The sequence below is a fragment of the Bacillus rossius genome, chromosome 1, assembly GCF_032445375.1.
Source record: "Bacillus rossius redtenbacheri isolate Brsri chromosome 1, Brsri_v3, whole genome shotgun sequence".
Classification (NCBI taxonomy): domain Eukaryota; kingdom Metazoa; phylum Arthropoda; class Insecta; order Phasmatodea; family Bacillidae; genus Bacillus; species Bacillus rossius.
The window spans coordinates 272,811,643-272,830,432 of record NC_086330.1 but is presented as its reverse complement, the minus strand read 5'-3'; the positions used below and the strand labels follow the sequence as shown (position 1 = coordinate 272,830,432).

The 18,790-nt window shown below is 37.4% G+C and overlaps 1 protein-coding gene across 1 annotated transcript in view; it reads right to left on the bottom strand.

The window, feature by feature from the left end:
* Positions 1-1,550: 1,550 nt before the first annotated feature.
* The window catches only part of LOC134527607 (UDP-glycosyltransferase UGT5-like), a 344,034-nt gene continuing 326,794 nt past the window's right edge, over positions 1,551-18,790 (bottom strand). Inside the window, exons 4-5 of the mRNA XM_063360446.1 lie at positions 4,245-4,464; positions 1,551-3,160 (exon numbers count right to left, since the gene is read on the bottom strand). Of these exons, the coding sequence (XP_063216516.1) occupies positions 2,911-3,160; positions 4,245-4,464 (470 nt within the window). The 3' untranslated portion in view covers positions 1,551-2,910. The remainder of the gene's footprint in view (positions 3,161-4,244; positions 4,465-18,790) is intronic.

Sequence of the window (18,790 nt, the reverse complement as noted above, 5' to 3'; positions counted from 1 at the left end):
TGGGCTAATAAGCGCCAGGCTTACGGGAGTCAACTCCCCACCCCCACACGTGGGACTTTTGATAACTAGCCCCTAGTATGTTTGGTCTCTGTCATGACAGAGCACGCTGCTTTCGGAGCACAAGTAATCTCCGAAACCCCTTAAATTAGGGAACCAGCCATCTTTGTTATTTTTGTATTTTGGTCGGCGGTCCGATCTCTCGACCGCAATCTCCAGCCAATCAGAGGCCAGTTCCCCTACTTCCTAGGCATTCGGGCTCCTAGTGCCAATTTTAACTACATGCAACCCATGGGACAATGCATTCGTTCTTCTGCCGTCACCGTGGTCGGTTCCTTCCGGTGCTTCTCGCCCACGAACCATTTCACGAATAAGTCTCGCGGCTACTAGAGGACTCACTTAAGGGATGTGATCCCATTTAGTCCAGGAGTGATCCCTATCTTTTTTATTTATTAGTTGATTATCATGTTATTTTTTTACTACGTAATAATTTAGTTCGACTCGCTCAGGGCTCCTGCATCTTCAGAGATAGTGATTTTCATCATTCTACCCCCAGAATGGAAAGTGGGAATATCTACTGTTTTCGGCTATAATTTGTATTTTTACTTAATGTTTTGCTATGATATCAAAATCCCTGTTTTTTATATCCTTTATTACTTTTCTTGACCACTGTGCTTCCTATTCATTTGGTTCCTGTGGGGTTCAGGAGATGGTCCAAAAGTTCGTGTCTTTATCCGGCTGAAGTCCATCGCTAAATTCAGCCATTCTTTCTTGAATTGATATGAATGCCATGCGTCTCTCCAAACCGGCTAATATTTGAGCCGGCACATCTTCTCCTCGCTCTTGTCAGCGCCAGCGAACAGTTAACGATATCCGATAATGTTAAATAAGAAATTGTTATCTAAATTATACATAGTACTACACTGATTGGACTAACATATGTTTTAGGACAGTATTTTAACCGTGAACTAATTATACAAGTGAAATTTTAATATTTTTTTAAAGTTTGATTATGAGATATCTGAGTTGGTCAAACAATGTTAAATTTTCATTCCAAGTACAATCAATAATATATTTGTTATCGATAGTTTTTATGGCCGGGGCCCTATTAACTTTGTTCTGTGTGATTTTGTAATACTTGAAAATTTTTAAGTCCAATTTATTATTTTATCAGTTACCGGTTCTCTAATACTGTTAAAAGATAAATTTTCCATCTGCGATATTATGTAACTAACACTGTTAAGCGAAAGAAAATTAACGTGTACTAAACCAGTATCAAATGGAAATAATAAAAACTAGAATGCAAAATAAACATGGTAAGCTTTGAAATAAGCCATATTTTACAAATGTAACTGAATAACAATCCGATCCACTTTATTCTCTCTCTTTTTGAGAGTAATTTAAATTTGCTTAATGTTTGCTCTCATGTTCGCCTCGGGTTTACTTGTACTCCCCCTGGCCCACCCCAAGCAGCTTCCTGGGATTTTCATGAACTATTGAATAATGCATTTAAGAGAACACTTGGGGATTAACACAATAAAAGAATGTCCCTGTTTATATGGTATGTTATAACAGTTTAATTTACAGAATTTACAACAAATTATACAACAAATTAAAGGTATTCTAACTTAAATTTTCTTATAAATGTTTAATATGTGCACCTTTAGTTGTACGGCACGCATCCTACCTAAATTCCCATTTTCCCCCCACTTTGGTTAAAATGTCCGGAGAAATAGAAGCAATAGACTCTTCAATTATGTGTCACAACTCTGGAATATCATTATGTAGCAGCATAACGTACAAACTATCTTTTATAAAATCCCAAAGGAAAAATATCGAAAAAAGTTATGTCAGGTAATCGTGGAAGCTAGCGGAAAAAAAGCTCTATCGTGTCGTCCATTACGAGCAATCCAACTGTAAGGGATTTTAACGTTCAACCACTCTCGTAAAAATAGATTCCATTGGGGAGGGTTGAAATCACAGATTCACTCTTAGTAAATTACAGAAGAAAAAAAAACAATTTACGCTCAGGGGTCGCCAGTTTCCGTAGGTGATGCTGCTAGCGAGAAAACAACAATGCAGTACTCGCGCATGCACTCATCTAAAAGTGAGTTACTCTTTAATTGTGACCTTGAAGAATCACTCTACAACCCTTAAATTTGATACAATGGGAAATTTATAACTGGGAAATTATTTAATGGACATACATTATTTTGTGTTCTTGGGCACGAAAAACCTGCGATGAAGAATTGTTTCGCTTGCATCACAGAACTCTTCCTTAAGACTCTGTGACCTTGTCAATATTTGTCTCCAACTATATTTGACGGTAGAGTATTGTACGAAAAATGGGTTCCATTTTTCTCCATCAAATAAATTTGGAAAAATAACATCACATACGTTTCAAATCATGTCATACTATCAAAGTTTATTTGTGACCTGAGATATCTCAAACTTTCAATTTTAATCTCATTTTAAAATTAACTTATGTGTGACAGTGCTGGACCGAATATCTATACGTAAGTATTATGATTTTTTTTGCATTAAAAATGTTAAATAAATAATATTCATAACATAACACAATAAATGTGCAGTGATCTTTCAAAGTTATATAAAGATTATTTCTTTTTCACAAATAAAATTATTTCTCCAAAGAAATTCATATTAACAATATTTTAGTTATTTTATAAACTCTTTAATCGCCTATTCATTAGTCATTTTAAAAAAAATTCGTTGTGACGGAAACGGATGTAATTTCCGTTTTCACTAGGCACGATTGTGATTAGCCGGTCGCACCCAACATCCAACACACTTTACAGCCCATCCTACATGCAAACTATTTGATGGTGACTCAAGTCGACCAACTTGTCGCGCTAACCCTGCAGAGCGTATTGGATGGTGTCGGAGGTGGAAGGGCTACGGTCGGCGCAGCACCCGGCCGCATGTCCTCCACAGCAGCAGGGCGGCCAGCAGGGCGCACGCGAGCAGGAAGCCCGCCACGTCAAGGAGCAGGTACTGGTACCACGGCATGCCGACCGCAGCGCTGCGCAGGTGGGCCGCGCCTCTGTGCCGCAGCACGTACTCCGTCCACCAGACCGCGCGCTCCAGGGGCGCCATCTGCTGGTCCGCCATCACCGCGGACAGGCGCCTCGCGTTCTCGCGGAAACTGCGCACGAGCACCGCCAGCGTGTGGCTGCGTGTGGCTGCGAGTGGCTGCGTGTGGCTGCGTGTGGCTGCGTGTGGCTGCGTGTGGCTGCGTGTGGCTGCGAGTGGTCGGGATACGGCGTGTTGTGACGAGGCCAAAGTCACAGCCATATTGGACACATGTACCCCTCCGCATGTTCATCCTATGACCCCAGAATATTGAAGTTGTATTTAGTGACATATCCTCTGTATTGAACTTATGACGACGAGCAGTGGGGGATCCAGGATTTTGGTTTGGGAGGGGCTTGACCCAGCTGAGGCTAGGCTTTATAATGGCAAACACTAAAACAATAGTGGACCCAGATGCTTTTTGGGGGGGGGGGGGCCCTTGAGCCCCTTAGCCCCCCCTCTGGATCCGCTACTGACGACGACCAGTTACAAAAGTGTTGGAAAGGAATTTAAAAAATGATTAATATTAAATTCAAACTTTTAACCTGGAGGGATAAAGGGAAACCATATAACTCAGGATGGATTGAAGGGTATTCGAACTCACAGCCTCCTGAACCCAAATGCTATGTTTTTACTCATAAGAGATCTCCCACCGAATGCCGCCAAAAATTTGTTTACAAAAACCATTATCCTCAAAACATTAAATTAATTATTTTTATGTCCTGAATACACACCAATTAAGTGGACTTGTGTCCTTCTTACATCAATGAAGTTCATGTTATAGACTATTTTGAAGCACTCGAAGGAGTTTTGGAACACCTCACCATCGCCATATTATAACACCAAAAACACTGCGAGAATGATGCCTGATCACGCCTGATGATTAATAAATATGTATTATAATTTCCATCATTAACACGATCACTTCCTGATGATGGGACCATACGGCAGTTCCCTAAACACAGTAAAAACCTGCCAAACACGAAATATTAGTCATCTGATACGCTATCAGAAAGAATATTAAACACGAAGTATTTCAAAAAACACAAGAGTCGACTTGATTTACTTGTATTTGTAGTCTACTGTAAAAGATTAATTTTCTTACTACTTGCCTGAAACTAACATAAAATACCGAAACATTAAAGCCTAGCCCTTACCTGCTGTTCCCCAAGACAGTCGTCAAAACGTGCAGTATCTTCTCTTTGCTGACTTCGGTGATGTCCAGTTTCAAGCCTATCCCCTTCTCCACTATCCTCTTGGTGTTGTAGTCCTGGTCCGAGAAGAAGGGGATAGCTATGAGGGGAACTCCTGAGTGTACGGCCTCCTCCAAGCTCTGAAGTCCTCCTTGCATGATGAACAGCTTCACGTTGGGATGGCCTGCAAACATGGGGAAACTTTTTTAACCTAATTAAAACTTAGTGTATTCTACAGAAAGGGTCCGGATTAGGGAGGGACCTAGGTGCGTCTCAGGTGAAAACTATACACAGTCATGTTGGAATTAGCCATGCAGGGGGAAAATCACATGCATCTTGTAGTTGTTCAGTAATAAGCGAGCCATGGCAGCGATTAATGCCATGACTAGCTCCCCTAACTTAACTATAGATTGAAACTATATTATACACGAAAACCTGCATAGACTCAAAGAAAACCCTGGGCACAGACATGAGAGGTGCAATTAGCACGCATTAATAGTGTAGGAGAATACAGAAGTCAGAGGATGTTATGGATGAAGAGTTTGCGAGAGTAGAAAAGTCTACCATGGAGCACTTAGACGCGAGATATACTTGCGTATTTTAATTCACTTCTGGTTCTTGTAAACCAGGGATGCAAGCAACCCTGGTGGTGGGTGGCTAAACTTACCAACCACCCAGCTTTCAGCAGCACATAAAAACTAAGGAAAAAAATAAAAACAATCATCTTACAAACTAGGCACTTGATAATACGTGTTACTCTTGTGTATGCCCTGCTGATGTTTTCTATCAGATGGTCAATACCCTTTAAGCAACACAACATTTAGGTTGTCTACTTTTAAGAGCAGCAGTAGTATAGGAATGGGCATACTGGGACTGGCTTCTGGCTGAGGAGCCTGAGGAGCCGGTGTCCGCCATCTTGGATTGTGACGTCACGGCGGCCATCTTGGATGGTTGTGACCTTGACCTTGACCTTGACCTTGACCCCGGCGGCCATTTTGGATCCGCCATCTTGGATCCGCCATCTTGGATGACGTCATTGTGTTCTCGAAAATTCCGGCATTGTGTTTTCCGCCATATTGGACGATGACGTCACCGTTGCATTTTCCGTTACGGCCGCCATCTTTAACTTTTTTAGTTATTATCCGATTTTAATGAAAAAATTTTTAAAAATTATAAAAAAAATTCAAATAATAAAATTTTAATAAAATACTTATAAAAAATATACTTTTACGACACGGAGTTCGGAGTCCTCGGTTCGAACCCGGTGAGGGCAAAAAAAAATGGCCACCGATCCTTCCCCCTAGGTGGGTGCTAGCAGACTGACCCCCACCACTTATGTCAAAGTATACATATCTTCACCTAGTATGACGTCATGTCCGCCATCTTGAAATATGGACGCCATCTTGAAAATCTTTATTTATTATCCGATTTTAATGTAAAAAATTCCAAAATTCATCAAAAAATTAATGTATTTGAATTCTGTTTGATTATATCGATGTACGTCCTTGGTTCGATTCCCGACGAGAGTAAACGGTCGATCCTTCCTCCATGAAAGCTACCTAGACTGATCTACCACCACCAGTACCAAGGTATATATCATCAACTGGTATGACATCATGTCCGCCATCTTGTATTCATCCGCTGGAGACCACCATCTTGTTTTCGTCTGCTAGAGTGTGCCGATACCATGTAGTACAATTATCTGGTCACCATACTTTTGTCCTCAACTGTTGACCTTGAAATTTGACCTTGGCCTTTGACCTTAACCTTGAACTTTGACCTTGTCCTTGAACTTTGACCTTGACCTTGAAATTTGACCTTGACCTTGAAATTTAACCTTGACCTTGAAATTTAACCTTGACCTTGAAATTTGACCTTGACCTTGAAATTTGACCTTGACCTTGAAATTTGACCTTGACCTTGAAATTTGACCTTGACCTTGAAATTTGACCTTGACCTTGAAATTTGACCTTGACTTTGTCCTTGTCGACCATCATGGATACGACATTTTATGTTCAGTACATGCTACCAGGAGCGACCACATGCTGGAGTACACCATCTTGTGCGTGTACTTGTATTATAGAGTACATTTCCATCTGGTTAGTTTTATTCTAACCCGCTACAGTGCAGTAATCATTTATTTTGGAGGTGCCCCCCGCCATCTTGAAATTCGGCCGCCATCTTGAAATCATGTAATAATGTAGCTAGAAAAGCGGGAAAAAATCCAAAATTCATCAAAAAAATCACTCATTAACTTACATATTGACTCGATCCGCTCCAGTCCTTGGTTCGATACTCGAACGATGCAATAATGTTTAATTTTATGGAAAAATATAATAACTTCAATAAACCATGTTCAACATTCTTAAAGAGACTTTAAATCCTCTACTACCATCATCCTATCAGCCATCAAGACCACCATATTGGAAATTCATAAAATTAATGCTAGAGATTCGGAAAAAGTTAAAAATTCATTAAATAAATTTGCAAACAATATACTGATTAATTAGGTCGTCTAAGGTCCTTGGCACGATCCTGGAAGAAGCTAAAATAAATTTAATTTAAATACCAGAAAAGCGTAAGGTTCGAGAAATAAAACACCACAAAGTCTTTTACAAACATAATATTTATTACACAATTTCTATCCTACTACAGGATCACTTGCGAAAGCCAGCAATCGTATAAACATTTAGCCCTGCATAGACGTGCAACGACTACTTCCTAGCTCCAAATGGCTCCAAATGCTCCAAATGGCTCCAACAGCTCCAAATGCTCCAACTACCTTTTCTTTCAACAGCTCCAATGATATTGGGCCACAATGCTACGAGTCTAAGAGACTACGAGGCTACAAGGCTACAAGTCTAAAAGGATCTAGCTGGTTCCGAGTTATACATGGCTGAGAGACTGCATGACTAAAAGACCGCATGGCTACGAAACTACATGTCTATGAAGCTACATGGATACAAGTCTACTCGGCTCCAACACGCAATGTAGGTACACACAGTACACACAGGAAAACGAAAAGTACACACAGTAAAACGAAACGTACACAAAGGAAAGCGGAATGTACACACAGTACACACAGGAAACGGAACGTACACACAGGAAAACGAAATGTACAAACAGGAAAACGAAATGTACAAACAGGAAAACGAAAGTACACACAGAAAAACGAAAAGTACACACAGTAAAACGAAATGTACACACGGGAAATCGGAATGTACACACAGTACACACAGGAAACGGAACGTACACACAGGAAAACGAAATGTACAAACAGGAAAACGAAATGTACAAACAGGAAAACGAAAAGTACACACAGGAAAACGAAATGTACACACGGGAAATCGGAACGTACACACAGTACACACAAGAAACGGAATGTACACACAGGAAAACGGAACGTACACACAGTACACACAGGAAACGGGACGTACACACAGGAAAACGAAATGTACACACAGGAAAACGAAATGTACAAACAGGAAAACGAAATGTACAAACAGGAAAACGAAATGTACACACAGTAAAACGAAATGTACACACAGGAAAACTAAATGTACACACAGGAAAACGAAATGTACAAACAGGAAAACGAAATGTACAAACAGGAAAACGAAATGTACAAACAGGAAAACGAAATGTACAAACAGGAAAACGAAATGTACAAACAGGAAAAGGAAATGTACAAACAGGAAAAGGAAATGTACAAACAGGAAAACGAAATGTACACACAGGAAAACGAAATGTACACACAGGAAAACGAAATGTACAAACAGGAAAACGAAAGTACACACAGGAAATCGGAATGTACACACAGTACACACAGGAAACGGAATGATTACACATACAGTAGCGGAAACACAGACTTATTTGGAAATCAGGATACAAGAAATAAAACATACTTTTTTAAAATATAAATAATTCATTTTATTTTTCATTAGTACACACATGACAGTTAATCAAATAATTAATGTATGGAGCCAGCGTTCCGAAGTTCTTTAAGTATGGTCGATACTTCCACGATATGCGAGTAGTTTCCTCTACGAACAGATGCCACCATCAGTCTTAGCCGGTCAACCAATATGTTTGGATCTTTCCATGATGTGGAATCAATCTCTTCTGCCACCATCATCCTTGCACGTTTATTATAAATATTCTGATCTCTGCTGTCCTCCGTTTTAACACCAACCTCAGGGTTACTTTCATCATCGAGCCAGTGATCATCACAAGCTTGATCAGATTTATTTATTATATCACGACGTTTCTATCGCTTCGGTCTCAGGACACCACCACATTCTTCGGTCTTGACAGCTTTAGGTTCTGCATCACAGTCTTCGATCACGTCGCCAGCTTCAGAGTCACTGTAGCAATCACCGTAGAAGGCATCGTCTTCACCCAGATTACCGTATAAGAACTCGTTATCGTCGATGTCGAAGTGTCTGCATCGCCTTCATGCTTCCTTTCTAGGAGTCCATTATTTTTACAAAGTATGGAGTATCTGCTAAATATAGACTTGAGTGTATTTTCACATTTCAAGGTGTTGATACTTCCAATAGTTTCAGTCTTCCCGAAACCATCAGCATCCTTCAATATTTGTTTCTCGTCACGATCGGCGTGCTACGGCTTACATCATTTCTATATTAATAATATTATATGTCTTAAAATCTCCGCGTCCGTGTCACTATCACAGACGTAAAGACACCATCTTCGTAGCTGTCATCAATATTACCATGAGCTGCATCAATATCACTCATTTTATGATATCGTTTCCACATTTCAGTTGTCAGTGATTTACCCGCAATCTATGATCTTGTGAGCTCCATTCTCATTTTCTGTAAAAGCTAGTGTGTACAGTTATATTATTTAATCCTTTAACCCATCATCCCTAACCCAATTAAATCATCTTAGTATATAGAAAAAAATCATCAAAGTTCCTTTCATTTAATCATAGGAACCGCTTCATCCCTTTCACCTTCAGTAGGTATAGTTTCTTGAGCCCAAGAGTCTTTCATTATATACCATGCAGTGTTCTTCAAGAGATGTGGTATACCACCATTTCTACATACATATCCATACTATCATTAATTTGTTTACACAAAAAAAAACCTTCACGTCATTTTTACATGTCTTATTAAATTATTACTTCGACTAAAATAATTACCACACATAGTAATTTCTACAAAGGACACTTTGTCCAAGGCATTTTAACCAGCATCTGTCTGAAAACAACCATGTCCCATCTATATCACAAAGTAAACGAGGGTTAGTGGAGATAGGTCAAACAAGTGCTAGTCACTCATAGGGTAAGAACCATGTGTTCGATACCTATCTCAGTCATTGAAGCATCTATGTATTTTTCTTACCTCATGTAGAAAATATGTTCCAATGCATACGAATTTAAACTTATTCACGTGCGACTAGTCAAAAGTACATAAATTCAAGCACGTCAACCGCAAAAAAAAAAAAATTCTCAAGGATAGAGGCAGAGACTTCTCGATCGAGACACGCCTACCATCACCTGCAAATGAACATTGACCCCTCGCGCGGGAATTGCAAGCTTGCAGAATGCTGCGACACTCATATGTTTTGTTCAAGACATGCATACATCTCATCACTAGCCTTCCAACTCAGTACACGTAAAACTCCAGTGAAATCATAATCCAGCATACGTAAAGTACTTGCTGGAACCACTTCAAAGTATACATCACCGAACCAAAGCAGAAAATCAGCCTACGAATGTATATCTTGCTACCTACAAAAATAAATGTGTAGCACATATACAAGAGGAGCCGAACTTTACATACCATACTCAATACTCTGATAATTATAAGCGGCAAAATATTTTAAATCATGACCCCGGCTAGTATACATTTTTTTCGTGAACCCTAAATTCATGTTAGTAATCAGTACGAATGTGCGAGTAATTCGGACGAATAATCGCTTACCAAGTATCCAGAATCTTACTGTTACAGCCCAGCCAGTGCACCAGATTACTTCGAAGTGTACGCAATTGATTAACATTATTCAATTTTTTAATATCACCTCCGTAGTGTACACCAATATATGACAGGTTACGATTTAAGACCATAGATTTCCCACAAGTATGTTATGTTTATTTCGGGAGAGTAATAAATTATTATTTTAGAAATAATAAATCAAGTTCCTATCAGATTTGCTCTAATGTTACGGCATTACCTGTACCTGCACTTTACCAAAACATCTCCCATAAAAATCTTAAGAATGCAGATGGCATACTCAGACTGAAATAATTTTAGCAAAAAAAAAATGTCTTCAGCATTATTGGTAAACAAAATAATACTCACAAACAAGACAAAACGGACATTACAAATCCGAACCTAAATTACGTGCCACATGTAGTTTATTACATTAAGATAAACGATGTAGGTTAAGAAAAATTAATAAAAAAATTCTTTAATTCAATAATTTATTTTAAATTGTACATGCATACACAATAAAATCTGACACTGTATGTATATATATCGCATAAATTTTCTCAGTCCTTGCAACATTCATTTCTATTAAAATAAATTATTATATTTCGTTTTAAGAGTGACAAAATGCAACTAATTCATACAGATCACGATACATCAGATCAGGAGTGTAACACCTTAGAGGACCAGAGATGATGCTAGAAACCCATCTTTACAAAATTTATAATGTTTTTTCAAGTAAAATTTTCGTGTAACCTGTACACCGCACTTCTCACACAGAAATTTTACACGGTCAAGATTTCTTCTGCATCCATGCTTTTAATGGATGCGTGTACTTCGTAGTCGCTCAAATCGTTTACCACAGTAGCGGCACTGATACAGATATTCATCGCAATTATCATCGCTTCCTCGATGTTCAACTTGCAAATGAACTTTGCTTTTACAATGCCTAATCAAATTACTTTTGTTTGTGAAATGTACACCACATGGGTCACACGGAAATGTCACACGATTAGCGTTTCTTCTACAGACATGATTTTCATGTCTTCTTGCATGTTGACGGTATTTAAAACTTTTGTCACAGTAACAGCACCGATGTTCGTTAGTCGTTCTTGAATCACCAGTCATTGAAGTTTCCACCGAGGACGAAACGAAGTTCGTAGAGTTTTCCTGTGTAGCCAGCACCACCGGCATTAAAGTCTCTCCTGCTGACGGTATCACGACTGTTGAAGTCTCCTCTTGTGATGACGTCGTCGTCGTTGCCGACGGGATCTGCACCTTCTCCGCCATAGCTGACGTCAGGGTTCCCGTAGTCGATGGTACAACATCCATCAAGTTCGTCGTTTTAGATGGTAAAGATGCCATCGAGTTCACAAGAACAGGTAATTACGCGTCTTATGCATCAGAAGAATCAAACTAGGTGATCCTTACACCGTCGTCGTCGCCAGTAACAAACTGAGCGACCTGCTGTCTAGGACTCGCTTATATACATTCACCGGTTGGAATAATACGCTAGTCAAATCAAGAACCATTTACTATAATACTCGAGTCAATACATCATCCAATGTTATTACTAAAAAAAATTAGGAATTTCAGAAATAAAAGTTTAAATTATATATTGAAACAACTAATCTCTCATCCTACATACACGGTTCATTTAGACTTACTAGAAGGATTAAGAGTCTCTGAACAATGTAACTTTCAGAAACCAAACATAGTTTCAACTACTCAAATTTAAATTTTATTATGTACAGCTACACATAACCTCCAACTGACTCCAAATGTCTACAACACATTTCTAAAATAATTTATACGATACCGGGCTAGGTCCAAAGTCAATTATTTTTGTACCTCTCATCTACAGTTCAGAGGACCTTCAGTGTTGATATAGCTACAGCCAAGACATGTCCAGTACCATACATCTTCAAAGCCTTAAAGTCGATCCTTGTTAAGCCTTACGACAAAAGTCTCCGAAACAAGAGACCTACTCTACAAGTTTACTAGACATTTTAAGCTTGTCATAGCACACATCGATAAAAATCTTCGTAAATAACCCAAAATATTATCAGACCACTAACATTCGATTTATGCACATACAGTAGGTCACCAACATATTCGTCAACACATAACCATTCTACATTAAGCTCCTCACTTACTTATATCAGCCTAATCGACTACACTCAGCACACATAAACTAAAAGAAGTCAAATAACATGCTATTATTTATTTACATTCGAATATTTAACAGCATGCCGACTGCTAATTAAATAAGCCTGACAGTGAACATGTTAGCAAAGTTTACTTTTATATAGGACCAGGAATCCATTGAACCTTCAGAACCTAGCTACACATACACAGTGCTGGATGCAAGGAATTCTACACTCAGTTGTCATCACTGACACTCATATTACATCATAGGCACTTGAGTCAACACTCATTTTCCATCATTAACATTCACACAAATGCAAATTAACCACCATCGACACTCAATTCAACACTCACTTTCCATAATATAAACTCAATTCGCCACTCATTTTCCATAGTCGACACTCAATTCAACACTCATTTTCCATCATCGACACTCAATTCGACACTCATTATCCATAATCCAAACTCAATCCCTCACTCATTTTCCATCATCGGCACTCAATTTCCATCACCGACACCCAATTCGACACCCAGTTTCCATAATCGACACCCAATTCGACACTCATTTTCCATCATCGACACTCAATTTCCATAATCGACATTCAATTCGACACCCAATTTCCATCATCGACACTCAATTTCCATAATCGACATTCAATTCGACACCCAATTTCCATCATTGACACTCAATTCGACACTCATTTTCCATAATCGACACTCAATTCGACACTCAATTTCCATCATCGACACTCATTTTCCATCGATGACACTCAATTCAACACTCATTTTCCGTCATCGATACTTAATTCTACATACTCCTTCCTTCTTCGACACTCATTTTCCATCATCTACATACAGTAAAAACGAAAATCTCCGCACACACACACACACACACACACTTACACACACAGAGATATATAATAATATATTCATACTCAACTCAATTCTTTAAAGTAGCAAACACATGAACTTTATTAGGGCATGAATAACGACACATTTTGATAACAATTTTTAAAATTATATTTATATCAAAAAATACAAAAGTATAAAAATTCGTCAGTCAATAAACATTACTAACTTATTATATATACCCTGAAATTCTAAGTTCATCAATAATAGCCCACGTTTCTTTGATAACTGATAAAATTTCGTCATCTTGCGAAACAAGTAAAAGTCGCAACCTGTTCACAAACACGTTCGGGTCTTTCCACGATATATAATCAATTTCACTTGATGACACCATCTTCTTCGATTGTTTGCTGAACATATTCTGAAAATCGTTGTAATAATGATTATGATAATTTGTATCATCATCATCGCTGCTGTCCACATCTTTATCAAACACACTGACATGTTCATCTTGCATATCCCAGTATTTCTAATTTTTTTACATTGGAGTACCGTCATTGGCATCAAGCTTACTTGCTAATTTTCCAAAAAAAAAATATTCCAAAGTCCGTAGAAGTCTACGATAAGACGTCTTGTCACTTTTTCTGGAGATGTTACTTTCATTATCTTCTACCTTACTTATATCTCCAACACCATTTAAGCTATATCCTTTCTCAAGACCTGGAGAGATTTTAACACAATCGCTTTTAAGACTAGGTCGATCAATTTCATTGTAAGACATACTGTCCCCCGAGCATATCGTAACCATCTATGTACTTTATCTCCTGGACGAGCTTGGCTTTACAAGTTTTATAGTGTCTTTTTAAATTCTCTCCTCGTGTCATCCGCCTACCACACTTGCCACAACTTAGTATTTGACGGAATGGACTTTTAACACAATCGTTCTTTTCATGTCTACAAGCATTATAGCTTTTATCAAAGTATTTGCTACAGTATGTACAATGTCCTTCAGATCGAGATCGATATTTGAGTATCGTACCTTCACTAGACTGTACGTACTCCATTATGGTTGAATAGCCACTAAAAGTATTATTTAGGTACTTCGTATTTTTATGTATGAACATTCATCAATTATTTACGAAAAAAGATTTTTTTTCTCATTTTGACTAAAAAACTCATGTTCCACGTAGTTTTACTACCCACCTTCATATTTCCTCATATGTTATGTCGTAAAAGCATCCAAAGTTGGTTGTAGGTTACGGAATGCTCACTCACGATCTGTTGAAAAAGGTGTGCTTCCCTAGATCTCAAGAGGAAGAACATTGACCTTATTTAAAAATTAGTGAATAATATCATGGCCTAGCAAGAATCACAAGATAATCTATTCACATATTAGCAATCATCATGTATCAGTTGTCTGTATATGCAGTCTCTGTTGTCTGTATAAGTAGACAATGTTTTGTGTGGGATGCGGGATGCTCCCTAACGATCGCAACAGAAGGAGGGCTTCGCTAGAACTCAGGGGGGAAGGGAAATCTTCGTGTGTGATAGCTTTTCCCATTTGTTTCAAGACATAGTAATCGTCTGATTAATGAACTTTGGTTTTTATGTGATTTCCACCTGTTAAAATTATTTTTTAAGTGTTGATTTGATAATATGACTTCGGAAATTTATACGAAACTCTGAATAAAATTACCTGTCTTAGACACCAAGGACAATACAGTTTGTCTTTCATGTTAATGCTTCTCAGCTGTCTCAAAGCATATTATTTGTTTGAGTAAAGTTATTATTTTTTAAATCCACCTTCATAAAAATATTGTAAGTGCTGATTTATTGACAGAATTTCACTGATTAAATGTAACTCTGAATAGAAATGACATGACTCAGTAAGTAAAAAATTCTTCATGCAGAGATAGATCTCTCACAAATAATCTGAAGCACTCGGTGAAAACCATCAGATGTCTAGTTAGGTATAATCAGAAACACTTGGAGAAAGCCATCAATATAATAACAAGAATAATCTGAAGCACTCGGTGAAAACCATCAGATGTCTAGTTAGGTATAATCAGAAACACTTGGAGAAAGCCATCAATATAATAACAAGAATAATCTGAAGCACTCGGAGAAATCCATCAGATGTCTAGTTAGGTATAATCAGAAGCACCCGGAGAAAACCATCATAATATTGACAAGAATAATCAGGAGCACACGGAGAAAACCACCATAATATCGACAAGAATAATCAGGAGCACACAGAAAACCACCATAATATTAACAATAATAATCGGAAGCACACGGAGAAAACCACCATAATATCGACAAGAATAATCGGAAGCACACAGAGAAAACCACCACAAATTTCTTTGATATCATAAAATTACAGAAAAAAAAATATTTAAAAATAAAAATAAATTGATAAAAAATTTTAAATTACAAAAATAAATAAATAAATAAATAAACAGATTCTGCTAGCTTGTGAACTTCTCATTATTGAGCAAAGATATAGTTCTAGTACAAGCCAGAATTTGTTTATTTATTTATTTATTTATTTATTTTTGTCATTTAAAATTTTTTATTAATTTATTTTTATTTTTAAATATTTTTTTTCTGTATTTTTATGATATCAAAGAAAACTCTTGGTGGTTTTCTCTGTGTGCTTCCGATTATTCTTGTCGATATTATGGTGGTTTTCTCCGTGTGCTTCCGATTATTATTGTTAATATTATGGTGGTTTTCTGTGTGCTCCTGATTATTCTTGTCGATATTATGGTGGTTTTCTCCGTGTGCTCCTGATTATTCTTGTCAATATTATGATGGTTTTCTCCGGGTGCTTCTGATTATACCTAACTAGACATCTGATGGATTTCTCCGAGTGCTTCAGATTATTCTTGTTATTATATTGATGGCTTTCTCCAAGTGTTTCTGATTATACCTAACTAGACATCTGATGGTTTTCACCGAGTGCTTCAGATTATTCTTGTTATTATATTGATGGCTTTCTCCAAGTGTTTCTGATTATACCTAACTAGACATCTGATGGTTTTCACCGAGTGCTTCAGATTATTTGTGAGAGATCTATCTCTGCATGAAGAATTTTTTACTTACTGAGTCATGTCATTTCTATTCAGAGTTACATTTAATCAGTGAAATTCTGTCAATAAATCAGCACTTACAATATTTTTATGAAGGTGGATTTAAAAAATAATAACTTTACTCAAACAAATAATATGCTTTGAGACAGCTGAGAAGCATTAACATGAAAGACAAACTGTATTGTCCTTGGTGTCTAAGACAGGTAATTTTATTCAGAGTTTCGTATAAATTTCCGAAGTCATATTATCAAATCAACACTTAAAAAATAATTTTAACAGGTGGAAATCACATAAAAACCAAAGTTCATTAATCAGACGATTACTATGTCTTGAAACAAATGGGAAAAGCTATCACACACGAAGATTTCCCTTCCCCCCTGAGTTCATAGCGAAGCCCTCCTTCTGTTGCGATCGTTAGGGAGCATACCGCATCCCACACAAAACATTGTCTACTTATACAGACAACAAAGACTGCATATACAGACAACTGATACATGATGATTGCTAATATGTGAATAGATTATCTTGTGATTCTTGCTAGGCCATGATATTATTCACTAATTTTTAAATAAGGTCAATGTTCTTCCTCTTGAGATCTAGGGAAGCACACCTTTTTCAACAGATCGTGAGTGAGCATTCCGTAACCTACAACCAACTTTGGCTGCTTTTACAACATAACATATGAGGAAATACGAAGGTGGGTAGTAAAACTACGTGGAACATGAGTTTTTTAGTCAAAATGAGAAAAAAAATCTTTTTTCGTAAATAATTGATGAATATTCATACATAAAAATACGAAGTACCTAAATAATACTTTTAGTGGCTATTCAACCATAATGGAGTACGTACAGTCTAGTGAAGGTACGATACTCAAATATCGATCTCGATCTGAAGGACATTGTACATACTGTAGCAAATACTTTGATAAAAGCTATAATGCTTGTAGACATGAAAAGAACGATTGTGTTAAAAGTCCATTCCGTCAAATACTAAGTTGTGGCAAGTGTGGTAGGCGGATGACACGAGGAGAGAATTTAAAAAGACACTATAAAACTTGTAAAGCCAAGCTCGTCCAGGAGATAAAGTACATAGATGGTTACGATATGCTCGGGGGACAGTATGTCTTACAATGAAATTGATCGACCTAGTCTTAAAAGCGATTGTGTTAAAATCTCTCCAGGTCTTGAGAAAGGATATAGCTTAAATGGTGTTGGAGATATAAGTAAGGTAGAAGATAATGAAAGTAACATCTCCAGAAAAAGTGACAAGACGTCTTATCGTAGACTTCTACGGACTTTGGAATATTTTTTTTTTGGAAAATTAGCAAGTAAGCTTGATGCCAATGACGGTACTCCAATGTAAAAAAATTAGAAATACTGGGATATGCAAGATGAACATGTCAGTGTGTTTGATAAAGATGTGGACAGCAGCGATGATGATGATACAAATTATCATAATCATTATTACAACGATTTTCAGAATATGTTCAGCAAACAATCGAAGAAGATGGTGTCATCAAGTGAAATTGATTATATATCGTGGAAAGACCCGAACGTGTTGGTGAACAGGTTGCGACTTTTACTTGTTTCGCAAGATGACGAAATTTTATCAGTTATCAAAGAAACGTGGGCTATTATTGATGAACTTAGAATTTCAGGGTATATATAATAAGTTAGTAATGTTTATTGACTGACGAATTTTTATACTTTTGTATTTTTTGATATAAATATAATTTTAAAAATTGTTATCAAAATGTGTCGTTATTCATGCCCTAATAAAGTTCATGTGTTTGCTACTTTAAAGAATTGAGTTGAGTATGAATATATTATTATATATCTCTGTGTGTGTAAGTGTGTGTGTGTGTGTGTGTGTGTGTGCGGAGATTTTCGTTTTTACTGTATGTAGATGATGGAAAATGAGTGTCGAAGAAGGAAGGAGTATGTAGAATTAAGTATCGATGACGGAAAATGAGTGTTGAATTGAGTGTCATCGATGGAAAATGAGTGTCGATGATGGAAATTGAGTGTCGAATTGAGTGTCGATTATGGAAAATGAGTGTCGAATTGAGTGTCAATGATGGAAATTGGGTGTCGAATTGAATGTCGATTATGGAAATTGAGTGTCGATGATGGAAATTGGGTGTCGAATTGAATGTCGATTATGGAAATTGAGTGTCGATGATGGAAAATGAGTGTCGAATTGGGTGTCGATTATGGAAACTGGGTGTCGAATTGGGTGTCGATGATGGAAATTGAGTGCCGATGATGGAAAATGAGTGAGGGATTGAGTTTGGATTATGGATAATGAGTGTCGAATTGAGTGTCGATGATGGAAAATGAGTGTTGAATTGAGTGTCGACTATGGAAAATGAGTGGCGAATTGAGTTTATATTATGGAAAGTGAGTGTTGAATTGAGTGTCGATGGTGGTTAATTTGCATTTGTGTGAATGTTAATGATGGAAAATGA